General features: G+C 27.2%; 5 protein-coding genes across 5 annotated transcripts; all 5 read left to right on the plus strand.

Annotated features, from left to right (window-relative positions):
- Position 1: 1 nt before the first annotated feature.
- On the plus strand, positions 2 to 1,972 carry LOC107631263 (protein C2-DOMAIN ABA-RELATED 1). The gene is made up of 3 exons (XM_016334647.3): positions 2 to 240; positions 986 to 1,081; positions 1,400 to 1,972. The coding sequence occupies exons 1-3, from the start codon at positions 130 to 132 to the stop codon at positions 1,688 to 1,690; spliced, it is 498 nt and encodes a 165-aa protein (XP_016190133.1). The 5' UTR covers positions 2 to 129; the 3' UTR covers positions 1,691 to 1,972.
- A 223-nt stretch (positions 1,973 to 2,195) lies between these two features.
- LOC107631262 (PROTEIN TARGETING TO STARCH (PTST)) lies at positions 2,196 to 6,091 on the plus strand. Its single transcript, XM_021119549.2, has 9 exons — positions 2,196 to 2,502; positions 2,721 to 2,766; positions 2,946 to 3,258; positions 3,758 to 3,847; positions 4,362 to 4,430; positions 4,769 to 4,874; positions 5,066 to 5,154; positions 5,551 to 5,663; positions 5,778 to 6,091. Exons 2-9 carry the CDS (start codon positions 2,747 to 2,749, stop codon positions 5,878 to 5,880), a joined length of 903 nt encoding a protein of 300 aa, XP_020975208.1. The 5' UTR covers positions 2,196 to 2,502; positions 2,721 to 2,746; the 3' UTR covers positions 5,881 to 6,091.
- Positions 6,092 to 7,966: 1,875 nt separating this feature from the next.
- LOC107634689 (uncharacterized protein At4g22758-like) lies at positions 7,967 to 9,051 on the plus strand. The gene is made up of 2 exons (XM_016338116.3): positions 7,967 to 8,466; positions 8,707 to 9,051. The coding sequence occupies exons 1-2, from the start codon at positions 8,196 to 8,198 to the stop codon at positions 8,886 to 8,888; spliced, it is 453 nt and encodes a 150-aa protein (XP_016193602.1). The 5' UTR covers positions 7,967 to 8,195; the 3' UTR covers positions 8,889 to 9,051.
- A 3,651-nt stretch (positions 9,052 to 12,702) lies between these two features.
- Positions 12,703 to 13,941, plus strand: LOC107633750 (F-box protein At2g26160-like). Its single transcript, XM_016337351.1, has one exon. The coding sequence runs from the start codon at positions 12,703 to 12,705 to the stop codon at positions 13,939 to 13,941; it is 1,239 nt and encodes a 412-aa protein (XP_016192837.1).
- Positions 13,942 to 23,362: 9,421 nt separating this feature from the next.
- On the plus strand, positions 23,363 to 24,266 carry LOC107640198 (uncharacterized). Its single transcript, XM_088507576.1, has 4 exons — positions 23,363 to 23,505; positions 23,608 to 23,788; positions 23,893 to 23,973; positions 24,102 to 24,266. Exons 1-4 carry the CDS (start codon positions 23,363 to 23,365, stop codon positions 24,264 to 24,266), a joined length of 570 nt encoding a protein of 189 aa, XP_088363702.1.
- Positions 24,267 to 26,753: the final 2,487 nt, after the last annotated feature.

Raw genomic sequence — 26,753 nt, forward strand, 5'->3', positions numbered from 1 at the left:
TCAAAGTGGGAAGTGGCAATAAATAAATAAGGCAGCAATATTGGGTGCTTTTGTGGCAGAGGTGACCTGCAACTATATTCTGTCCCAGTTCTATCATTCTGCCGAATTTTCTCTGGATTTTTGTCCGCAATGGAGCACATGATGGGTCTGCTGAGAATTCATGTCCAAAAAGGGGTTAACCTTGCTGTAAGGGATGTACTAAGCAGTGACCCTTATATCATCATCAGAATGGGCAAGCAGGTTCAACTTTCTTCATTCTCTTGCAATTTTTTTTGTCTCTTGTTTGTTCTTCTTGCTGGCCTCTTTTGTGTTTTTCTGACTGTTTCTTATGATTGTTCATCTTTGATTCTTTGCTGTTTTCTTTTGTCTGTTTGGTTTAGTTCTTTTGTTCAAGGCATTTGTTCTCTTTATGGCTTGTTTGGTGTTAATCTTTCTTTTTTCTTCTTCTTTTTATTTGTGACTTTAAAATGCCAATTAGTTACTTTAATTTCTTATTCATAGCAAAAGTCTCAATATCTCAATTCCGATGCTTGAACACCATAGTGAGTTTTGACTTTAGTAACACAATGGAAACTGTAATTTATTTCCATCTCCTCATAATAGTTATATATGATTTTGGAACTTTGTCAACTGGTGCACCAAATTTTATTCTATTATTTTAATTTTTGGTCTTCTATTATCCTAGAAACCTAGGAAAACAAGTTAGAATAATATAATATTTTTTTTTTCCTGAGGTAACCTTTGAGCTGCAACATGTTCATCTGGATTATAAGAAACTAGGAACCAAATCCATAGACTTGTTTGTTCAAATCATGTCTTCTTACTAAAGGCATGCTGAAATGGAAGTGTAAGGGACAAACAAAGCTATATTTTGTAACTATATGCTATATCATAGAATGGAGAAGTTAGCAACTATGTGGGGTTTGTTGTAATATACAATCTGAAGCATCTAACTAAAAATTCTCCATAATTATTGTTCATGCAGAAGGTGAAGACTAAGGTGGTGAAGAAGAGTATCAACCCTGAATGGAATGATGATTTGACTTTGTCTATTTCAGATCCTAGTCTCCCAGTACAGCTAGTAAGTATAACTATTCTTATAGCAGTTTCTGTCATTGTTTAAGAGAAAATTCGTAAGAAAATTCTATTAAAGATAATTTTAAAAAAAAATCTATTATTTTGAAATCTCTATATTTTTTTGTCCTGATTAGGTACTAGTCCTGTTACAGACGCATATTATGTTTATTATTCACTGTTATTATGTGACAGTAATCAAGATGACACTATCGTCTCATAGTTTAAGATCATAACATATGAATTGGTTAAATTTTATGATCACATTCTAAGGAGTAACACTAGAAGAGTGGAAGTACTAACAGTGTGAATGTGATTGATGCAGTTTGTGCATGACAAGGACACATTCAGCCTTGATGACAAAATGGGGGATGCTGAGTTTGATATCAGTCCGTTTGTGGAAGCGGTGAAGATGCGGCCGCAAGGCGTCCCGAACGACACGATAGTCAAAAGGGTGCAGCCTAGCAGACAGAACTGTTTGGCAGAGGAGAGCCACATTGTGTGGAGAGATGGCAAAGTGGTTCAGAACATGGTTCTTAGGCTAAGAAATGTGGAGTCTGGTGAAGTGGAGCTACAACTCCATTGGATTGACATTCCTGGTGCCAAGGCTCTTTGAACACCTAAAATGTGTGGACAAAAACATTAGGACATTCCATTGAGTTGGTTTGTTGTCTAATAAAAAATTAGGACAAAAACATAGCTCGCTTCTTGTAACATAGTCATCCTTACTCCTTAGTGTAACAATTGCTACTGGTGATTGAAATAGTTCATAGAAGTACTTGTGATGTTGATCTTCAATAATGTGAATCCTGTACAATGTTCTAGAAAGCAGAAACAGAGAATCAGAGATGCTGATGTTAATGGTTGCTTATAAATATATTTCCATTGGTTTGAGCAACGTTGTTTTGTTCGTTTTATATTTTATAAAAGATGATCTTCATCATAAACCATAATAAATGTTGAGGCCAGGGACAAAAAGTCATCTTATCTTGTTGCATTTATTATTAAAAATATTTATAATTAATGCTTTTGAATTAAAACTATTATAAGTTATGAAATCCAAAGTCCAAACTCCAAACATTTCCGTTATTAATTATTACATAAAAATATCAAGAGTAATTGGGTATTTTATGTGTGGTTTGTGTTGAATCTTAATACACAGAATAAGCCAAAGCAGCTTCCATCATCCACTCTCTAATCTAGTGATCTGAAATTCCCACGTGTCATAAACAAATTTACATACTGGCCCCTGATCCATATTGATGTTTTGTTTGTGGCCACAGAACAGAACTGAATTGAAGAATTCAACATACGAGTGAGTGAAGATTGAAGAAGTGCATCACAGCATCACTCTAGTCTCTTCTATACGCTTTTACCCCCCATCCCATCACTACGCAAAACTTGTGCAGTTCGGGCCACACTCTCTTGGTATGTCTTTAATTCCCTACCTACACTCTCCTCCAACGCATTACATTCTTTTCTGTTAACACTGCAATGGATTCCGTAGCGAGATTATGTTAATGCTGAACCCTATATTTTTATTTTATGTTAGCATTTCCCTTTTCAATCACACCATGCTGTAATGTAAGATCCAACCTATCTTCATGAATAGATCTTGATTTTTGGTTCTCTCCTCTTTCTGACAGGGGAAGTAAAAAGTGAAAACCTCTTGATGGAAATGAATATTGCAAGGTAAGCTTTAGCTGGGAAATGCATGTTGGATTTTGTTTATAATATTCTTGACATTAGCAGAATTTATAATCATAACAATCATAAGGCAGTAGAATTTCGTTTTAGGGTTATTGGATTTTGCATTTGAGGTTCTGACTTATGTATTACTAATTATCGCTGTTCTTTCATAATCTGAGTAGGTGTAGTCCCAAAACAGAGGGATCATTCTTTTCCAATACTTCAAGAACAGTAGGATGGGAGAACATGCAGAAACTTCCATATAATAATGTGGCTGTCCAGAGTCCAAGATGGACCTTGCGCAAATTCACCTCGCCCTATCGAGCTTTTACTGCAGTGTGCCCAAGAAGGTCTTTTTTCTGTAGAACGCGTTCTATGGCAACTAGTTTGGAGGAATCTTCATCTTTACAACCTGGAGAAAATTCCACTGAGGATGAGGATCCTTATGCTGAAGAAGAATTGGAAAATTTGGCACAACCACTTACCAGAGAACAGGTATTCCTTTTTAGTCACTTTGTAGTTGTTATTTGTTGTTTGATGAAAGATTGTCCTGTCTTTATATATCTTAAACACTATCTTTGCATCTCATTTAGTATGACTGAAACAAAATTTGATTCAGTATTAAAATGCTTGTATAACTGACATTTAGAACAAACACCCTTGGGAGTTAGGAGAGAATGATAGATGTAAGTATCAAGGAACACGAGTACTATCAGATTTTCAAAAGTATTTTCAGATGAGTTAGGGAAGATATTTCATGAATATATGACCAATAACAAAGGCAAGCTCGTATACAATAATAGAAGTGGCTTGAATTTGATACAGTGAACTTGCTTGTTTACTGCAGTAATCCGAGAATACTTTGTTGGGCTGACAATGCTTATATTTAAGTAATAAGAATTATGTTTTTTCTTTTTGCCAGAGTGGTTATACTATTCTTGATACTTGGGTTAATTATCTTACAAAAATCTCCCATCCCAAACTTCTTAAACAGATAATGGCTCTGCTTGTTGATACTGAAAGAGAAAAACTTACGAAGAAGCTTAGTGAAGCCAACCAGCATAATCGGTTCCTCAAAAGGCAGGTGTGTGCATATACATTTGTTTGCGTTGTTTTTAAATCGAAATCTAGGTGAAATTTTCCTTATGATAGCATTTTTCCTTGTTTAGGAAGTTTATGGTAATAGCGCAATACCTTATGTTCAGAGTTTGATTAAATCTTTTACAAGATGGGCTTATTTGAGTCTAATTGTAAAAAGATTTATGCGGAGAAGGCATGTCAGATGTGGGCAGATGGATCTAGCATCTTTCTAAGTATGATGCCAGTAAAACAAGACAATTAGTTTTGGTTTTGTTGCTGTTAAATGGAAATAGATCAACAGGAAACATGAATGGACATCCAAAGTGGAAAGTAAATGTGGTTTGATAAGTTGATTTGGCCTCGACAATTTTCATTGTTATAGTAGTTGATTTATATACGGGGTTAGTGCTGAAAGAACATGACTTAACTACAATTTTAGTATGTCTTGGTTAAGAGTTATTTGAGGCTACTGATATGGGCTTTAAACTAAACTTCAAAAATGGTCTCTTTCTTTGCAGTTGCATATAAAGGAAGATGCATTGGTAAATTTTAAAAGTGAGCTTGCTGTCATGGAACTTGAAGTTCAGGTTTACATCTACTGCTATCTTTTCACTTTTTGTGCCACCAACAGATAGTCTTACAGGCTCCTAACAAAAGGAAGATAGTCAAAACTTACTGTCTGTAGATAGATAAACATGAAATGGAAATGAAACAACCGAACAAATTTTATATGTAGTTGAACCAAAAATTTAAAATACAAAATGAATTTTTGAGGATACAAAGATACTAATCTTTAGTTAAAATATCTTGAATTTTAGTGTGAGCAGTACTAGTTTTCCTGAGCAATTTTAATGTGGTGCATACAAGATTGGTCAAGCTGTTGAGAAATGTGGGCAGTGGTATGATATTGCTTACTTGGGTGCAGGCTTTGGTCCAACTAGCAAAAGAAATAGCAAAATCTGGTATTCCAGAAGGTTCAAGGAAGATCAACGGAAAGTACATTCATTCTCACCTGGTTACTCGATTAGAAGGTATGGTTTGCCCTGGTTATTCCTCCTGATAAGCTCCATCTTATATGGTTCACAAGTTATTTGAGGACAATTATATGCTGGTTTGCATGTGAAGTTAGCAAATACAATTAATGGGAGTGCATTGTCACACCAAGCATTTCCCCTTTATATGTACTAATTGGTGCAACATGCAATTGTTTTTGCCTACATAGCTGTACATGAACAATTGATGGAACAAATAAAGGACGTTGGTGCGGCACAGTCCAAGGAGGTTTCTATTTTTTGGGTTGGAATGGCTGAGGTAAACACATTCAATGGTAGACTTCCAAAATGTTGAATGGGAATTTGGTTTGAAACTCTGAATCATAGATAATGTACTTTCACTACATCATTATTGATTAGGGAAATGCTATTCACGCTTGAGCTCCTAGTACCAACATCACATCAGACCTTAAAATATGAATTTTAATTTAATAAAATCAAAACACAAACAATCCAACCCTGTATGCTTGAGCTTTCTACCAGGGAACCCTAATTATCACATAACAATATCTCTCTTACCCTTGCAACACTTAATGCTAATGCTGTCAAAATATATAGCTTTCTATAGATAAGGGCATAGTTGACTTGCAAGGCATAGGTAGCTAGCTTGAATCATTGAACTACTGTTATTTCATAGATCGCTTGTTTGATTCAGAGCGTGCAAGTTATGGGGACCTTTGATGGTTGGAGCCAAGGAGAGCACCTTTCACCTGAGTATACTGGTTCTTACACTAGGTTCTCAACAACGTTGATGCTGAGACCCGGGAGGTACCTACCATATTTCTCATCTTGCTTTAACGCTCTATATTGAGCTTATAACAGTTAACACTGTATGATCTTCTTCTCTAACTCCCCAAAATCCCAAAATATTACTATGTGTAGGTATGAAATCAAATTCTTAGTAGACGGTGAATGGAAGCTATCACCTGAGTTCCCCATTATTGGTGAAGGATTAACCAAAAACAATTTGTTAGTTGTCGAGTGAATCATGCCTGTTATGTTGATTAATTTCAATCCTAGCAACTTTTTGAACTACGCAACTATATTTAGCTTAGTTTATAACCTAGTGAGTTTATGCCAATGCAACGTCATAAAATAATTTTGAGTTATTTGTAAAATTCAGCTTGTTCTGCATCTATGAACTTTTCATGTAAAATAAGTTTCTTTTTACTATTATGATTTTGGTGGGTTTTAAATGGTTCATTCTGTAAGATGACATTGAACCAAAAAAGTTAGACGAATTATTGAAGGGTTATAAAACTTTAATTTGGACTTGTTATGACAATGCCAGCGTGAGACTGAAAGCGAGAGATAGTAACTGATTAAGGACACAATGTGGCGCCATGCATGCCATCTCCTGAAAATCTCAAGTCAAAGGAAAGAATTATTTAGGAACTAGATGCCAAGTTTGATAAATTTGTTTATGGTAAACAAAGGCATAAACGCAACTTTCATGCTATTCCTTACCTGCTACACCATCCATTTCACTGCCACTAATACGGTATTATTATCCTTTGCCTGCTCCATGCAGCAACCCCTAAAAAAGAATCCCCCTTCACCAAATGACCTTCCAACTCTCTCTCATTATATTTTGTTTACTTTTGTCACCCTCATGTCCACCTAAATCTAGTTAATTAAATAACGTGGATTGTGGAGTGAATATATATAGAAAAAGTATAGGAAACAAGAAAAATATTAAACAATGTGAATAATGAGAATACTAGTTAACAATGTTGAGAATACTAGTTAACAATGTTGATTCTTAATTGGATAGTTATTTCTTTTGATTCGGTTTACTCATATATAGTTAACAATGACTGAATATTCACTAGGTGTACGGATTGTTATCCTAATATTAGGGTTTAGAAGGTAATTTGAAGGTGGAGTATTTTTTTATTTTATTGAGTCAATTCTAGAGCTCATTATTCACAAAAATTATTATCTACTTAACAAAACTTATATATATATATAATTTTATTTATTTGAGAAAACCCTATTATCAAGAATTCCACTAACTTTTCGTGTATCATTTTATGAAGAGGATGATAATAAGATACTTTTACATGTAAATAAATATAAGTTTCTATACGTGTATCGAAGTTATTTGTCATGTTATAGAGTAAACAATGGTCATCTTATCAACAAGAAAAATTAAATAAAAGAATTAAATACATCTAAAAAAATAAAATGGAGATTTTTTTGTAGATGTTACAGATTAAAAAAAGGGCAGTATTAGTTAGTATTATTAATTTCTGTTTATAAAATCTTTTTAACCTTTATTTTTTGAGGATATAGGATTAGAATTTGACATTTAAGATTTAAAATTTAAAATAAAAAATTATTTTAAAAAGATTTGTTGCTTTTGGTTAATAAAATTAACTCCCTAATTGAATTTTTAAAAATGTTCATATCAAAATTCAGGTACTAGAATCAGCCACTATATATTTGTGTATAAATATATATAATTTAATTTATTTTTAATATATATTTTATTTTTTCATATATATTTTATATTTGTAACTAATTTTAGTGGTTTATTTTAATATACATTTAGCATAATTTTTAAATTTTATAGGTCCTCTAAATTTTTCCTTTAGGTTTACAATTTGAGTTATATATACATTTTCAAGGAGTTTAATATTTGGTTTTTTTAATCTAGATTTTTCTACCAATATTCTAGTTTTAAATTAAATGTGATATTTAGATTTTCAATCAAATATATAACATTTAATTTTATAATATTTTAAATTTTAATAATAATTTAAAAAGTATTATCTTGTTAAAAATGATTTTTTAAATATATATATATATATATATAACTAAATTTTAAATTTAAGATAGATATCACAAATCTCAAATCATAAGATAACGTAGTCACCAAAAAAAAAAAAATCATAAGATAACGAACTTAAATCCTATGTTAATTTGTGTTAAGTGTTAATATAAATTGATTGATGATACTCATTATTAATCGAAAAAAAAAAAGAGTACAACAGTAAAATAGGACGGAGAATAAATCTTTGCATATATAGTGAACGATCTAAAATCGTCTCCTAAAGTTAACATTTGAATTTTCATAGCATTCTTCCAAGGTCACTCTATACTAAAAACCTTGCGTTGCATGCTGGTTCTTAGATGCTCTTCTTCTTCTTCTCGAAGGTTGCTGGAGTTTGGAACGGCAACCACTTCCTTTTGTTCCTACAAAACTGTTTGGTGCTACCGCTGCGTAGGCCTTGATCCTTGAACTAACCATTTATATCATACAATCCTTATTGTTAAAGAATTTAAGAATAAGGGTTTATGATGAAGAAGAGTGCTTTTGAGAAGATGGTGATGCAGAAGAACAAGAGCAAGGGAAGCCACGAGGATCAGAAGAAGCAGCAGTGTAACAGGTTGTTGGTGAGTATCAACGTACTTGGGAGCGCAGGGCCAATAAGGTTTGTGGTGAATGAAAAGGACACTGTTTCTGCGATCATTGAAACCGCTCTCAAGTCCTATGCTCGTGAAGGCAGGCTTCCTCTTCTTGGTTTTGATCCCACCGACTTCCTCCTTTATAATGCATACTTTGATGGTATCACTCTTACTCAAGAACACCTTTTTAGGTTTCCATGAATTTTTTTTGTATCAAACTCTAAATTTTTAAGCCATAGAAATTCTCTATATCATATGAATAGAGATACATTTAGTGTTAGGGAGTAACAAGATGTGATTTTAGAAGAGTCCAATATTATAATAACATAAAGTTTGGTTCATGAGATTTTTGAAGTTGACTGGTTATTTTTATTGGTTTTTATGGAAACTGCTTTGACAGCTCTGAATCCATTGGAAGCCATAGGATCTTATGGGGTGAGGAACTTTGTGCTGTGCAAGAAGCAAGTGTGTTCATCAAAGCCAGAACCAAACACAGAGCTGATATCTCAGAAAAGCAATGGTGGTAGTGGCTTTAAGGCATGGTTCAACAAATCATTTGGATTGAAAATTTTATCCCATTGAAGAGATATATCAATTTGAGATATGAATAATGATGTGGTGTTAATCCATTTGGTTGTTGATGGTAATGCGGAAGATATATCAATTTAATAATGATGTGGTGTTAATCAATTTGGTTGTTGAATAATGATGTGGTATTAATCCATTTTGTATCTTTTCTGTTTACTCTGCCTGGTTGTATTAATAAGTTTCTTTTTTCAAAAAAAAAAAAAGAGATATATCAATTTAATGTAGAACTCTTCTACAGTTCAGTGTTCTAGCCATGATTGTTCTTTGTTATTCAATAATAATGTGTTTGTTGCAGTTGTGTGCTAGTGCTATTATTTGTTCAAGTGCTTTGTTTAAAATAGTACAGACTATGTAAAAGATGCATCTTTTTATGTGTTTTTTATTAAGCAAAAGATGCATTTTTTATATGTATATATCAAGCTCTTTATTTACATACAACGTCTACTGATTTTAGATTTTAAAATTAATTAATATGAAAATGAATATGTTATTTATTTGGTATTGCAATTCATTTTTTTTATGATTAAAGGTACTACTAATCTTATTCCAGAAATTTGATAATATAATGTGCTAAATTAATGATTTTTTATGTGATGATATGAAGAATAGAATAATTAAGAGCACTCTATGTTATCAAATATAATCCATTAAAAGAAAATAAACAAACACCAAAGTCTTAGTAGTCAAAGTTGGAATATTAAAAAAGGAAAAAAAATGTGAAAATACATATAGTCATAAAAGGTTGGATATATTTAAAAGAAAGGTCAAGAATTAAAGAGATTTTCTTGTTTTTATTTTTTTTTCTTTATTTTTAATTTATGGATAACATGCTAATAATTGCAGAAGAATAAAATATTTTAGTTTCACAATTTCTTTTAAGAAAAAATAGAAGCAGCAGACGGGGTTACGCAGCAAAAATAGAAGCCATTTTAGTTTTTATCCCATCACGCGTCTTTATTGAATACTGAATCTATGTGAATACTGAATACTAATAGAATTTTTTTTAAATTCCTAAAGAAAAATAACACAAAAAATAAAAGTAATATAATATAATAAAATATAATTTTAAAAGATACATACAATGAAAGAGAAGAGGACAGTAATACTGGTGAGGTGACAAAAAGAATAGGTATAGAGAAGGGTCAGATGAAAAGGATAATATATGATACAGTAGAAAAAGTATAATAAAAATTGGGTAGACACTCAGGGAAAAATGCTCAAAATGTCTTTATATAAAAATATTTGATTTTGTCTATTGAATAGATTATTATATATTAGATTTTTGACATATAACATAGATTAAAAATATATTTTTATTAAAAATTATTGCTATATTATTAAAATTATTATTTTGATTCAGATGTCAATTTTTTAAATTGTATAAAATTTAAATTTTTTACAAAAAATTTATTAAAAAACTATTTTATTTTTATTATTTTTTATAAATTTTATAATATTATATTTTTATTTTTATTTTATTATCATTTTAATACTTTTTTTTATTTTGAGAATTTAATAAATTTTTTTTGAGTTGAGTTTTTATTTGAAATTTTTATAATTTTTTAATAATTTTTTTTATTTATTTTAAAAATTTATATTTTAATCTACTAATTTTTATTACTAATTATTTTATTTTTAATCTAGTAATTATTATTTATTTTTAAATTTTTTGAATAAAAATTTATTGTGAAATTAAAATTTTAAAAAATATTATTTTATATTAATTTAAGAAATTTAGTGTCGTTTGAATTAATATTGGTTAGAATCATTAATATAATTATTTTTTATCTTAAATCTTTTAATTTACTTATTGATTCAATCTTATTTATAATTTATATTTTTATTATTAATTTATGTTTCTTAGAATATATTTTTAAATATGGCTAAACAAACAACTTAACAAAAAGTTGTTTTAACTATTTTTATGTGAGTGGGTACCCTAAAAATTAAAGTTAAAGATGGTTTAAAATATTGAATATAGACATGAGAAAAATAAAAAATACTTTTACAAAAAAGAGTGGATATTCTTTACTCATTAGTATTGGACACGGAGATGGCAGATGATCATTGATCAACTGTGTTTTTTCAATAGAAATTTTTATATTAGATTTCAATTCACGTTGTAGGAAAAGAAATAAATTTCAACGACATTTGAAATAACTCATTTATAAATAAGATTTGTAAATATGTTCATCTTAATTCTGTTATACATGATATTTTAATATTTTTCTTAACTTATTTAATTCAAATTTATTTAGTCTATGCATTTTAAATATAATGATCGATAACTTATGAAATATTGTTATACATTTTTTGAATCATTTATTATTTTTAATTAATTTTCAAATGATCGATCTCAAACTTGTAATCATATGAATAAAAATATTAAAAATAATTCTTCGAAAAGACAATAAATAAGTAACTGTATAACTGTACGACGATTGAATTAATAGCATGAAATAACATTACTAACAACCGTCAATTTGATTTTGAAGTTTCTACCAATAATGGAATTGTTACTTGAATTTTAATCAAATTTTAGGGTGAGGATGCACAAGAACAAGTACTTTTTGCATCAACGATGAAGAACATCATCTATAAAAAATGTTTCAAATATTTTAAAAATACTAATATTTTAATAATTTTAGTTATTAATCTTAATTATAAAATATATACATAATTAAAATTAATGGAGGAAAATAACTGAAACTCCAGTTGAAATACTTAAACATTTTAAGTAGTTTGAACAAAATGCTTGAATTAAGATTACTGCATAAAGAATATTAGAAAGTCATTTAAATTTATTTTTAGTCATCAATTAATTATCAATATTTTTATGCTAAAATATGTTGTTGAATTATTAAATTAAAAGAAATTGGATTAATAACTAAAAGTGATGATAAAAAATAATAAATTTTAATAACGGTCTATTATTTCTCTTAAAAAATAATATTTATTTTGTCATTAATAAATCTATTTATTTTTATGTATAAAAGTTGATACAAACCTTTTATAAAATAAACTTGTGTCATATTGGTTTATATGATTGTGCCACGTCAGTAATTTTACATAAATGACAATTTTACAATTTTATAAAATAAAAATAGTAGATATTTATATAAAAATGATACAAAAATAATTAAATTTAATATATGTTATTATTCAATTGAATTAAAACATAACTATTAAATATAATTAGTATCTACATTAAAACTGTAATAATTATTTTTAGTTATAAATATTTAAAGTGTATAATGTCACATTAATATTTGTTTACTATATATACATATATTCTAATATATCATAAAACATTCATGAGTTAATATTTAAAAAGAGATAGACCAACTTCACAAAATTTTTACTGCTGTTATTGTATATTTTTTGTTTTTAAATAATTATATATAAATTATAATTATAAATATTTTTATAATTGAGTCTTTAAATTTAATATTAGTTTACATATTATCTAATTAGTAAACAATATAATATTTTTAAATTTATAAAATATAATATAATTAGTTTAGCTTTTAGTCTACTTAAAATTAAACACAAATAATAATAACAGTAAAAGATTTTATTTATCTTTTAATAACACTTTAAATTTCAAATCTTTTTTGTATCACTTCTATCTATCTTAATCTTATCTTTCAATCATATCTTAATTTACATAAATTGATCAATTTTTTTTATTGTCATCTATCTATAAATATAACTTAGCTAAAAACTTTTTTAGTGCACTTTCTTTTTCATAAATTAGTATTGCAGAGTCCTGTGTCAATTGATATAGCTCGAGTCTAACATACACATCATGGGTGAGGTTGATCAATGGGAAAACATTCATGAAGATATGTTGAACCAAATCGCAGAGCGACTCTATTCATATGATGACTACCTTCAACTTCGATTGGTTTGCAAGCAATGGAACTCCAAAGTTCCCAAGATTCCCAATGGCATCAAAGCTCCGTGGCTGCTAGTACCTATTGGTGGCGCTGCTAAAGAAGCTTTCAAAATTGGTAAGGACATCTACCATATCACGCAATTACCTAGCATTGATGAAGAAACTGTTGACACTAGTAGTCTTGAAGAGAAGGGAATTTACCATCTCAAACTAGAGCTGCAATACAATCTTATCCGTGGTTCTTGTCATGGATGGCTAATAATTGTATCCATATATGAAGGCACTATACGAATGCTAAATCCATTGACAAAGGTTTGCTTGGATCTTCCTCCAATCTCAACTCTACCAAATGTAATTGATGACGGAGATGAATATTATTCTTATTACATTGGACCCTACAAGTTCATTACGGACACTGTACATGCATATAAAGTTCTAGTTTGGAAGGTTGTTATAAATTCAGCTCCTACCAATGACAATAACAATAATTTTATGGCTGTGGCTTTATATGGAGGTTCTTATTTGGCTTTTTACAAGCCGAGTAACAGGAAATGGCTCAAATTAACAACCAATACCGATGCATGGACATACTTTCAAGACGTTATATTTTTTCAAGAGAAGATATATATAATAGATGATGATGGCCAGCTATACGTGTTTGATACAAACACAAAGGCAAAGCCCGTGAGAATAATTCATGAAGTCACGCCTCCATCTGATGTTGTCACTGTTGAAGATGAAGAAGTCTCCAATCTTAAATACCTGATTGGTTGTGCTGATGGAAGTTTATTGATGGTGGTAAGACATCTTCATAATTTGATGCAGCAAGATAACCAGCGTTCCTATGAGACTATCAAATTCGATATTTATGAATTGAAGAAAAATGCAAACACATGGTCAAGAGTAACTAGTTTGGGGAATTATGTGTTGATAATTGGATTCAATGCTTCTGTTCAAATGTTGGCTGACGATTTTTCAAATTGCAAAGGAAATCAGATCTTCTTTACCGATAATTTTGTTATAGACCAAACATCAGACGACGTTGTTTACTATCATAACATTGGCATCTTCAATTTGGAAGATCAGAGTTGTCAAACAGTGTTATCAGATGTTAACTTTTTTTGTCCTCCTGTTTGGATGTTCCCTTAATTAGCTTAGGTTTTTTTCCTTTTATCCTTAGATTTTCAATTTGTACTCTTAGAAAGTATTGTGTTTAGATCATTTTGCAAACTGTCTACTAAATCCTTATTTCTTCCTTTCATCAAGTTTAATATATAAAGGTGATGTAATGACATTATTTTAGTCAAATATTACTTATTTGTTTACATATTTATATTCTTCACTTTTCGGTTTTTGGAGATTTTTTTATAAATTACTAGTGTATAGTCCGTACTCTATACGAATAATATATGAAATTATATAGAGACTTTTATTAAAAAAATTAAATAAAAAATATATAATAATTATTATTATAAATATTTAATAAAGTTATAATTAAAATTAAACTCTAAGAATTTTTAATCTTAAAAATAATTAATATTTGTCTTAATCAATTTGAGTTTGTTGAGTGGCCATCTCACTTATCCGCTTAAGAAAGTATTAGGATGTTCGAATCCATTGACAAGCGATGGAGTATCAATACGTGGTTAGACTTTGCAAGAGTACTGGTGAGTACCCGACCCGTTCCTACCCAATCAAGACGAATAATAACTCGACCCGAGGCGAGGCAGGTTTCGTTCAAGGCGAGTGTTCGAGCAGGGTAGGATGGGTCGGGTTTAAGGTGTACCCACCCCAAGGTATATACATATAAACACTTTTTATGGATTAGAATTTGCCTCACATCACATATTCAATGATTAGTCTGAGTTCATACTCCATATCCACACTAGAGAGACTCAGTCATCCTCACCTAGAGTATTCTTCTTCTCGGCTTCTCTATGGAAAACCTCACCGCTCTCATTATCATCACAGCTTCCGTCGTCTCGCTACTGATCCCGTCACTGCCTACCTTCGTAGCTCTCGTTCTCACCGCTGCTGAACTCATCACCGTCGTTGATGAACCCGTCGCTACCTTCCTGCTGAGTCCTTTTTTCTCTAGGTAAATTCCTTAAGCCTGTTGCTGCCTTCCTCCTGTTGAGACCCTTTTTTCTAGGTAAATTTCTCTCCCCCTCTCTCTCCCATCACATATTGTGAGTCTGTTAAATTCTTCTTTTCTTCTTCCACAGTCTCATCACTTGGTCGTAGCCCCTTTCTCCTGAGCGTGTCATGTTTTCTTCCTCTATTTATCTGTCTGCAGATAAGTTTCCCTCTCTCTCACATTATGAATGACTAAATATGTATTTCATTGAATCTCTACTTGGTGAAGTTGTGAGTTTGTGTTGTAATTTTATTGGTGAAGTTGTATGTGAATTTGTGTTGCAATTTTGTTTATATATGTGCAGTGGGTCTAATCTACATTTCAATAATTTCTGTCCATATTATGTACTAATATTTTTCATGATTGATTTTAAGATTATTTTATATAAAAATAAATATGTTTCATGATTAATTCTTCATTGAAGTGTGAATGTTCTCATTACATAAAGTTCATTTTGTATTTTTCATTTTAAATCGTTATTAACTTTGGATTCTAATTACTGATGTTGGCATGTTGCAATAGTTTATATATGTTGATTGAGAATTAGAACTTCTGTGATTTTGGTTAATTTATATATGTGCAATGGATCTAATTACTGATGTTGTAATGGTTTGCTCAGTTTTTTAAATAAGTACTTTATATATGGTTTGTTTAGATTTTTCAATTTTTTCAATATAGGTGCTTTAAGATTATTTCATGGATAGTAATGTTAGAGAGGACGCACAAAACAAACAGTGTTGCTCCTAGCCATATTGAGATTGATATTTAGAGTAGTGTTAATACACTTAATGTTAAATTTGTAGTGATCATACATTAAATTTTTTTTATTTCATGTTATTTGACATTATATGAATTTTATGTTTGCAGTTTAATTTATGTATAAATTTTAATTTTTTTATCTTAATTTATGTATGAATATGTAAATCTTAAAGTATTATTTAATTGTTATAGGATGGGTAAGAGTGGAGAGGGTACTCGCAGGAAAGAATTAGGGTACATCATTTTACTACCCACAGAAAATGATTAAGATACAATATTTTACTACCCGCAGGTATAGGTGGAGCGAGTAGTTGAAAAGTTTAAGGACAGCGCGGGTAAGGCAAAAACCCGCCTCACTGCCAACCCTATACGTCGTGGATTAGTTCTCGATCTGTCCAGTTAAAAAAACACCATAGAAAAAAAATATTTTTTTTAAGTAGAATAATTTCTTATTGATAACAATATTTATGGAGATTTGTTTTTGTTGGAATTTACCTGCGACAATTTTATTTGTTAGCATCATATTCATTCTTAAAGTCAAAACAATATCATCAATATTGTTACTTGTTAAAATTTCACATTTTATGATATGTTTTCAAGTTTTCAAACTCAGACTTATGCCGTTACAAAAGTTATTAAGTTAGTTAATATTCCTTAATAACATTACTGAAACACCATCATTGAGTATCAGTTTATGGGAAGAGAAACTAATAACAATTTTTGTTATTCGATATATAATTTATTCTATTGTAAAATGAATTATTATTTTACATTATTAAATACATTTTCTTTTAATTTCTTACACCATTTTATTTAGCAATGTTCTCATGCAGTGCACAGAATAATTAATAAAAATATATGAAGTTTTTATTAAAAAATTAAACAAAAAAACATATAACAATTATTACTATAAATGTTTTATAAAGTTATAATTAAAATCAAAGGTTAACGGTTTTTAATGTTAAAAATGTTAAAAATAATTAGTATTTATTTTAATCAATTTGAGTTGGTTGAGTAGTTATCTCACTCGTCTATTTATGGAAGTATTTTTTAATCTCGCTTATGTATATAACAACTCATTGGCTAGCGACAAACCCTTGATAAATGGAGTTTCAATCCCTGGTGGATTAGTTCTCGGCTTGCCGAGTTGGAAAATACGGGGAAAAAAATAGTATTTGTCTTGAAAGTAGAACAATTATCATTGATAGCAATACTTGTGGAGATTTGTCTTTGTTGAAATTTAAATGTGACAACTTTATTTATTGGTATTATATTCATTCATGAAGTCAAAACAATATGATCAACGTTGTTACCGGTTAATATTTCACACATGATTTTCAAGTTTTCAAACTTATATATAGACTTATTTTTTTACAAAAGCTATTAGATTGATTAATATTTTTTAGTAATATTACTAAAACACTATCGTTGAGTATTAATTTGTGTGAAAAAAAATTATAGTAACTTTGGTATTCAATATATATATATATATATATATATATATATATATATATATATATATATATATATTCAAAAAAAATTATTATTCCTAGATTGGTAAATGTATTTTTCTCTCATTTTTATACTAGTTTATTTGGCAATAATTATCGTTAAAAAAATGAATGACTACACTATCTTATAGTTGATGTATAAAATAATTTTTTATTTTAAAATTAATTTTGGTCAATAAAATAAAATTAAAAATAATTTTTTACACAAATTTAAATTTGACTTTAAAATTGATTAACAACTCACCTTTTTTAAATTTTAATAACAAAAATAAAATTAGTTAAGTGCAAAATATTCAGTATTTAATAATTTCAATCATTTAAATTTCAATTAACAAAAATTGAGTTAGAAATTAATTATAACTTAATAATTGATTATATATATATATATATATATATTAGTACACAAATAATAATATCTAATGTATAATTTATTTATTTTTTGACAGAATTAATATATAATTTATTTATTTTTTTGATAGAATTAATGTATAATTTATTGAGAATTGATTTGTTATCCAAATTTTTTTATAAATATTGTATTACGTGAAAATAGTGGTCTTATTCTTCTATTATTATTTAAAAAATTATTCATAATTTTTGTATTACGTAATTAATTTAATTAATAACCTTTATTATTATTTTTCTACCAAAAAAAAATAATATTTTTACTATTTATATATTTTTTAATACTAATAAATAAGTGAATATTTATATTATATTTATTGTCCTAGCTTAAGTTGTTTATTTCATATATTAATAATATAAATAGAGAAAAAATTATGTAATAAATTATATGTTATAAAAATTAGTTAATTTACACATAAATTAACTTTATTAAAAATAATTTTTTTTATATATAATCATCTTTAATATATATAATATCATGTATATATTACGATGTCATTTTAATTATTATGTGAGTGATTATTATTATTATTATTATTATTATTATTATTATTATTATTATTATTATTATTATTATTATTATTATTATTATTATTTATTTGTTTGTTTTATTGCGTTAGTAAATAATATTTAGACTAAAAGAGAAAAAATATAATTAAAATTTTTTAGTTTGATTAAAAATTTTTTTTGTAAGCACATCTAACTTTTACATATATTAAATGTAATAATGTTTAATAGTATAGTTTGTTTTGCAACAATAACTCAAAATATTAACTCAAGTGAGTAAGATCAACCTAGGTCCATTGTCTGGATTCTAAATTCGAATTTGGTTCATTATCTTGGGACTCAATGCAGATAAAGTCCACGTGTCCCATCTCAAATCGGCTCAAATTAAATTTCCGTTGTTAGTTAGGTAGTGTTTGTTTTGAGGTACTGAGACAGAGACTGAGAGACTGAGACTCAGTATCATGTTTGTTAGTTCAGAGACTGGTATTAAAATTTCTGTCTCTGTCTCTAAAATTTCAGTATTTCAGTACCTCCAAAAAGTAGGGACACAGGGGACTGAAATTTTTAGAGATAGAGACTGAAACTTTAATAACATTTTATACCTAAAATACTTTCATTTCAATTAATTAATTCCAATTTTATCCTTTGTGCAAATTAAATTAGAGTTTTATTCTTATTTCAATTCCTGTCCCCCATTTTGCACCAAACAGAATACTGAAATTTATTTCAATCCCTATCTCTAGTCTCTGTCTCTCAGTCTCAGTCTTTCCGTCTCTATCTCTCCACCAAATGCTATCTTAGAGATGGTAATTGATGCTTGTGTGGACGTGGCAGACTTTCATTCCCGTCCTTTGCTCCTATTTAAAAAAAAAAATACCCTCCGTCCCCTCTCTATTTTTGTCGCAAGTCCCTCTTTAATTATCCCCTTAAGAAATGCAGATACCCACAGTTATTTATAGATATTTTTTTAATTTTCTTTTAAATAAAAAATCATAATATAATAATCATAAAATAATTAATTCAATATAATTCAACACAATTCATAATATATTCATTATAATAAATAACATTTCAAAAAAAAATATAAAAACATCTTCCAACAAATTACATAACATAATTTTTTGGAATGAAACTGAGCGGTGTAGTGACAAATTTAAGAGGCAGAGAAAGTGAGTTAGAGAGAGATGCAAAATTAAGACTAAAGATGTGTCTAAAAAAAGTGTTCGAATTGGAGGTAAGAATAAAGGTTACTAAATTCAAAAATATATATTAGAAAAAATCGGTAATTTTATATTCGCGTTGTTTTTACAGATCTTATGGAGAGGATAACTATGTCCCCGTCCCCGTCCATTTCATGTGGATAGATTTCCACAATCCCACCCATGAACATTTGACATATTTCTATTAAGTTCTAAATCGCGATTAATCTCTACGAATATCTATTTGGCTGTTTTTTTTTATCATTCCAATTGCTAGTATTCGTCAGTTCGTAATGTGGAATTATACCAGCCACTTAGTCAATTCTTAGATAACCAAAATCCAGGTTATATCATTCTCATAAAATTACATGTATCTTATTATAATAATATTAATAAAAAATAAAATATTTAAATATTAAATGAGTCACATTTTTCATATATATAACAATGACTAATATCACATTTTATAACTTGTGAAATCATATTATAAACTATTGATAAGTTTGGATTATGAATATAAATTGAAAAAATTTAACTATAAATTTAAATGGCCTTATTTTTAAACTGTATAATTTAATAATTTTTTTCAATTTTTATACTAATAATATTAATTCTTCTAACTTTTTTTGTCTATGTTCTCCAATATATTGTTTCTTTAAAAATATTCAATTACATAAATAATATCTACTTCATCATACAATAGTCCATAATCTTAATTATTTGACTTCTAAGGCGAGGACCTCTACATTTTCAATAATTTGATGAAATTTTTTTTATCTATATCACCATCTTATAACAAAATATACCAACCTCTAAATGGAAATCAAAATCAATAACCAAATAAAAAAAAAAGTCAAATACATGAATGTCTGACTACTATGATACATAGATAAATGTTGAAGTACAATTACACACGAATTTTTCTAAGCCATAATTCAAAATTCACCTATCCATTCTATCAATCAAATAACATATTCGAGCGTTACAATCTCTGTAGGTAGTCACGTAGACTTTCGAACACCTAAAAAGTCCGCATTTTTTTTAGTGTAAGTCATGCAAACCTCCCCGTTCATAAACTTTACCATGCTCTCAAGCTCATTAATTACCTCAGCAGTGTCTCGAATAATAAACATACTTTTGGGTCTCAGAATTTGATCAATCTCAGCCACAATAACTTGAAAATTACACTTAAGAAACCAATAAATATATTAGTAAAATGACACAGATAATTATTGCCTGTTGATATGATCTGACAAACTATTGATTTTGATGAATGAGAAATGAAATAATTATATATACATTTTCTTGAGTTGAAAAGAGATAATCTGCATGGAGAAAATCGTAGGACCTAGGATAAGTGCTAAACGATTTATACCAATCGTGATACATGCCAAAAAGACCGTGTTCATATATAATAGGAAGTGTATCTGGAGTATCTACTGAAACCACATTCATGACCTAAATATTCAAATCTTTTATAGCTGCAGCAAAACTGGAGACCAAAAAATAATTATAAAATAAAGGTAGTGACAACGATAGATTTATATAATTCGGATTAATATTTTAAAAGTGATTTTTCTTATCCTCTGTAGATTGATCTTATATCCATAACATTTTGCATATTTGGCCATTGAATTTCTATCTGAACACTTTTTTAGTATTCATAGTCCATGCTAAAATTGTCAGGGACAAGCTTTTCATAAACTCCAACTTGAGAACTTGTCAACCATGGTCCATGAATACTTCATGGTTAACATATTATATATAACTCCGAGTGGGAGTTGGAGGGTCTGGTGGCTTGTATATATCCACGATAAGTCGATAGTTGCCTTCTTGCCACGACGTCTCATAGAAAGAAAAAAATTTGTTGTAAAAACTACCAAATAAAAGAGTAATTGATAAAAAAATGAGATCCTCTTCTAATATATATGACTTTTTATAATGATAAAATAAAAATAGAAGGAATAAAATTTTATATTTTTATATTAGAAATAGAATTTAATATTTATCCTAATAAAATTAAATAATAGATTAGTTATAATTAATATATTTAAATAAATAAAACAAATCAGATAAAAATATTTTAAAGAATTAATCAAATTAATTAGTTAATACAAATAATTAGTATAATTGATTTGATTTGATTTAATTTATTGAATTCAAAAAAATAAATCAAGAGATAGTATATTAAATTTACTGAATTAAAAAGACAAATAGAAAAATACTCTCTTAGGAGATTGATTTTCTTAACTAAATTAATTTGTGTTTATTATATATTCAATTAGAATAAATAACAAATTATCTATTTTAATATGTACTTTATAAATTAATAAATTAAAATAATCGATATAATAAATTATAATTAATTAACTGTAATAAATTGTATTTAATGAGTTAAAAGAAATAAATTGAAAAACACTTTTAATAATTAATTATTTGATATAAATTATAATAAATTGTGTGATATTTAAATATATAATCAAATCAATTAGTTGCTATAATTAATTTACTGTAGTAACTTGTATTTAATGAGTTAAAAGAAATAAACCAAGAAATACTCTTAAAAGTATGTCACGTCAGCTCAGCTCCATCATTAAGTACAGAAATCCAATTTTTATATAATAGAATAAATAAAAAATTTTATTACAAAAAATATTAAAATTTATTATTTTTTATCATTAATTAGACATTAATATTAATTTTTTACCAGCTACATATAGCAACCCCCTCAAAAAGAATCCCCCTTCACCAAATGACCATCCAATAACTCTCTCTCTCTCATTATAGTTTGTTTACTTTTGTCACCCTCACTTCCACCGAAATCTAGTTAATTAAATAACGTGGAACGTGGAGTGAATATATATATGGAAAAGTACGAGAAGTCAATGTATATTTTATACAATGTATATAATGAGATTAAATTGAAATTAGAATTAAATTAGAGGCAATTAATTAATTTTAAATAGTTTTTAATTTAAAATTTGAATCAAATCATGATTCCCGTTAGTTATGACAATTAATTAATTTTGAGTAGTTATGGCAATCTTTATAGTAATATAAATGAGGAGCTCATTTGTTGATGTGGCGCTCATACGTTGAGTCTCGGAATTTATTTGCTTACGTGTCGTCACTAGAAATTTTTAGATTTATATTTATAAATTATAAATTATTATTTGCTTAGATTGTTATTTTCAAATTTTAAGTTTGGGTTGTTTTACTTAGGTTGTTATTTTTTAAATTTTAAATTGTTTTATTTGTTTGGGTTGTTTTACTTAGGTTGTTATTTTTAAAATTTTAAATTATTTTATTTAAGTTGTTATTTTTTAAATTTTATTTAGATTTTACTTAGATTGTTCTTTTTTATATTTTAACACTATTTTTTAAAAATCTGTTAATTCTTTTTAGCATTATTTTTTAAAATTTTGTTAAATTTTTTTTTTAATTGCAGCTACATAAATTCTTTTAAAGAAATTTAGAGTTTTAAAAAAATTTACGTTAATTATTCTTTGGTTGTTACATACTAATATTACTATAAATAAAGATTTACGTTAGTTTAGAATTTTTAAATTATTATTTGTTTAGGTTGTTATTTTCAAATTTTAAGTTTGGGTTGTTTTATTTAGTTTGTTATTTTTTAAATTTTAAATTAAAGTCAACCAAATTTAAAAAAATTTAGTTATGATGCAACTATAAAAGGATAAGTTATGAGAAATGTAAAGAACCACAGTTTAAAGTACATCAATCATTTTCTTTACATATATCCAAAATCTCCCTACTTATTCCAATGGCTGGTATTCACAAAATTGCTGACATCAATCCTACAATCGACAATTTGTGTGTACGTATACGAGTGATAGGTTATGGACACTATCAAGTTACGGAAATTTTCCATTGCCATACTCAATTGAGATGGTTTGGTTTAATGAAGACACGAGTTTTCTACTAATATCCTTTTATCTATAACTCTAAGGTTATTTATTTATTTATTTTTTAAATTAAAGTCTATGTACATTGGATTAGATATTGAATAAGTCTATATTTAACCATTTTTTATGTTATTTTCTTTTTTAAGTAGGTATCGAATAAAGCTTAGTGTCATTGATGATTCTAATTGTGTATGTTTTGTAATCTTTGACAAGGAGGCAAAACAAGTTTTGGGAAAGAACTGTGTAGAGATACTTGATCCACTCCTATTGATAAAATCTAACCAATATTTATTTCTAAACGCATTTGTGAAGATACTTTTATTGGTACTTTTTATATTATTTATTATTAATATATTATGTAATACCCTGCAGAAAAGAGATCTATCGGATACACCTACACTTTTGCTCAACCTAATTGATAAGATCTATCTCTTCGTCGTTGAAGTTCAAATATCAGATAATCCACATTTTTCACATTCTTATAAAGTTAAGAAGATGATTGATAATGTGGATCTCATAAATAAATTCAAAGAGGCTCACTCTATTCAAATTGTGAGTATATATAAGTGTACTTTCTATTAAAAATCAATTTATTTTTTGCTTCCTTAGTCATTAGTAGTATCTAATTTATAAATAATAATTAATTATAATTTTAGGATGTTGACTACACCGGTGGTTTGCTTCCAATTTCAAAGACATCCTCAATCATTGAAGGGGAGAAAGTAGAAGGTGCTAAGGTATTTGTTCAAAAAATATTTTTTTTTTGTTCTCTCAAAATTAGATCTTAATTTTATTCAAAAAATATTAGTGAGATAAAATCAAAGGTTAGAAAGAAGTCTTTAATTTAACGTGATTTTTTGTACAGAATTTATTGTTTGAATTCTCCAATGAAGTTGCGGCCAATGATGAATCCGAATTATTGAAAAATGTTATTATACCAACTAAGCGACTATCCTCGGAGTCAGAAGATTCGAAGGTGGAAGCAGATACCTCAACTTGCAAGAAGATCAAGATTGAGAAAGAAACTTGAGAATTTGGATGCACATGTTTTGGAACCCCTTTTAGAGTCTATCTAATAGAATAATGCCAAGCATATGTTTGTTTTGGTAGAACCATTGTCTTTTCTTGAGTTGTTATTTTTCTTTTGGTTCTTTTCGATTTTTATGTTTGGAATTTAAAATTTTTTTAAATATAAATTGAAGTTATTTGGTTATTACTTGTGATTTTATTTTTAATTTAATTCTCACTGTTGATATTCTGATAATTTTTAAATTAATATTTAATGTCATAAAGTTATAAATTTTTTTTTTGAATTATTGTTGATACAATTAAGTTTGTTATTAAATTTTAATGTGTACTTATTTAAAAAAAATCTAATTTTAAAGTATTATGTTTAGAATCTTAAATTTAAATTCAAATATACTTTTTTTTTGAATTTTTACGTAAGCAATTAGATTTGAGAATATTTTTTAAAAATTTATATAATTTATAAGCTACTATGCTAATACAAAGGATTATAATAAAGTAAATAGAATTATCAGTCTTATTAATATGTGAAGTTATTTATACTATTTAAAAAAATGTAATACTGTTTAAATTTTAGAAAATGTATAATAAAGTTAATACTGTTTATGATGAAACTAAAAAAAATATTTTTAAATTAACAAATTTCTATATTCCTAATGGAAACAGACGTTTGATTAGAAAATTTTATTTAAAAATTTAAAATTTATACTAGCTAATTAGGAAATTCTATTTAAAAATTTTAAATTTAAATTTCTAATACTAATTTCTAATTAAGTAAGGTTTTAACCATTTCGATTTTTAAATTTAAATTTTTTTACTTGCCACATTTATAAATTTTTATTATTATCTTTTAGATTGTTTTTTCTCAGTAGAAGTATTTTCATCTTTTTCTCTCTTTTTAAGTATTTTTTTCTAAATTTACGTAATTTATAAGGTTATTAATTTTTAGATTGTATTTAATTTTATTTATTTTTATCGATAAATAATAGGATTGATAGTATTTATGACGAAACTAATAAAAATTATTTTTAAATTAACAAATTCCTATATTCTTAATGAATAACAAACGTTTAATTAAAAAAGTTTATTTAAAAATTTTAAATTTGCACTAGCTAATTAGGAAACTCTATTTAAAAATTTGAAATTTAAAATTCTAATACTAATTCCTAATTAAGTGGCTTCTTAACAGTTTTGATTTTTAAATTTAAATTTTTTATTTGTCACATTTATATTTTTCTATTTACTTCGTTTACATTGTTATTTTTTAGATTATTTCAGCACAACAATAGAGGTACTTTCATCTTTTTCTCTTTTTACTTATAAGTTATTCATTTTCAATCTCTTTATTTAAAGAAATGGAAAAAAAAAAAAAGATTTTAACTATAAGTTGAATTTATTGATCGTGAGACTAAACTTATATTTATTTGAAAAAAGATACTTTTGTAAAAAAATATATATTATTTTTCGTAAAATATATTTACGTAACTAAATAAATAAGAATAAAAAGGAAATTAAAGCAACCATTGAAAATAAAACCTGTACAATTTTACATAGACATAAGAAGACACTAATTTCATATTCTATTTGGTAAGTTAGACATGAGAAAAAATTGTAAAAAAATTAGTGTCTCAAGTTAAAAATTAGTGTTTCAGCATTTTAGAGAGACACAAAATACATGTTTTTAATGGGTGTTTGTGTATGACCATGTCTTTCATCATTTTTGTCTCAGTAAACAAGCACCATACATGTACTCCTGTGTCTATGTTTTGATGGACATGTATACCAAAAACAAACGCTGTCATATGTGTACTACTTTATTCTTTTTAATAATATAAAAAATTTGATAATAAAAATGTATTATGTATAATGTATATATATTTTTAATTGGTTAAAAAATTTATTTATTTGATATGTTTAGGTATATATTGAAAGATGCAAGAAGTCCAAAGAAAAGCAAGATTATATTGAAGAGAAAATTGATATTAAAAGACAAAGAAAATACAAAACCAAACACAATTCAAGGTAGATTTCATATAAAAAAATAAATTAATTATTATATCATTTTTGTTTTTATGTTAGAATAATATATTTTTTTATTTGGTATTTTTAAGTATGTCAGTTCTATATATTTAGTTTTTATTGGGTATACAAAATAACTAACATGTCATGAGTATTTTGGCCGAATGAAAGCCCATAAAATACAATATTTTCTATATATTATTTAGTTATTGACAAGTAATAAATTATTAATTTACATTGTCTTCGTAATATGTTACTAAATTTGTTTATGAAAAAATTACAGGAAATTCGAGTGATAGTTCCAATGGTGTGCATTTTTAATCGGTGTTGTCGAACATTACCAATAGCATTAATACAGATTTATTTTTGGATGATTTTGTTTGGAACTTGCTTATGTGAATGTACATGCACTCTATGTATTTTGATTTTCCTACTATTTATTCAATTATAAACTTTAACAGAAAATATGTTC

Source organism: Arachis ipaensis, chromosome B3 (genome assembly GCF_059453495.1).
Source record: "Arachis ipaensis isolate K30076 ecotype BB chromosome B3, ASM5945349v1, whole genome shotgun sequence".
NCBI classification, from domain to species: Eukaryota; Viridiplantae; Streptophyta; class Magnoliopsida; order Fabales; family Fabaceae; genus Arachis; species Arachis ipaensis.

What these genes read in the sequence shown, in the direction of transcription:
- LOC107631263 (XM_016334647.3), top strand. Translation starts at nt 130, where the DNA reads ATGGAGCACATGATGGGTCTGCTGAGAATTCATGTCCAAAAAGGGGTT. An exon ending in TCATCAGAATGGGCAAGCAG is followed by an intron (nt 241 to 985) that starts GTTCAACTTTCT and finishes TTGTTCATGCAG; the next exon opens with AAGGTGAAGACTAAGGTGGT. An exon ending in CTAGTCTCCCAGTACAGCTA is followed by an intron (nt 1,082 to 1,399) that starts GTAAGTATAACT and finishes TGATTGATGCAG; the next exon opens with TTTGTGCATGACAAGGACAC.
- LOC107631262 (XM_021119549.2), top strand. Translation starts at nt 2,747, where the DNA reads ATGGAAATGAATATTGCAAG. An exon ending in TTTGGGTTGGAATGGCTGAG is followed by an intron (nt 5,155 to 5,550) that starts GTAAACACATTC and finishes TGTTTGATTCAG; the next exon opens with AGCGTGCAAGTTATGGGGAC. An exon ending in TTGATGCTGAGACCCGGGAG is followed by an intron (nt 5,664 to 5,777) that starts GTACCTACCATA and finishes TACTATGTGTAG; the next exon opens with GTATGAAATCAAATTCTTAG.
- LOC107634689 (XM_016338116.3), top strand. Translation starts at nt 8,196, where the DNA reads ATGATGAAGAAGAGTGCTTTTGAGAAGATGGTGATGCAGAAGAACAAG. An exon ending in TTATAATGCATACTTTGATG is followed by an intron (nt 8,467 to 8,706) that starts GTATCACTCTTA and finishes CTGCTTTGACAG; the next exon opens with CTCTGAATCCATTGGAAGCC.
- LOC107633750 (XM_016337351.1), top strand. Translation starts at nt 12,703, where the DNA reads ATGGGTGAGGTTGATCAATGGGAAAACATTCATGAAGATATGTTGAAC.
- LOC107640198 (XM_088507576.1), top strand. Translation starts at nt 23,363, where the DNA reads ATGTTATTTTCTTTTTTAAGTAGGTATCGAATAAAGCTTAGTGTCATT. An exon ending in AGGCTCACTCTATTCAAATT is followed by an intron (nt 23,789 to 23,892) that starts GTGAGTATATAT and finishes TTATAATTTTAG; the next exon opens with GATGTTGACTACACCGGTGG. An exon ending in AGAAAGTAGAAGGTGCTAAG is followed by an intron (nt 23,974 to 24,101) that starts GTATTTGTTCAA and finishes TTTTTTGTACAG; the next exon opens with AATTTATTGTTTGAATTCTC.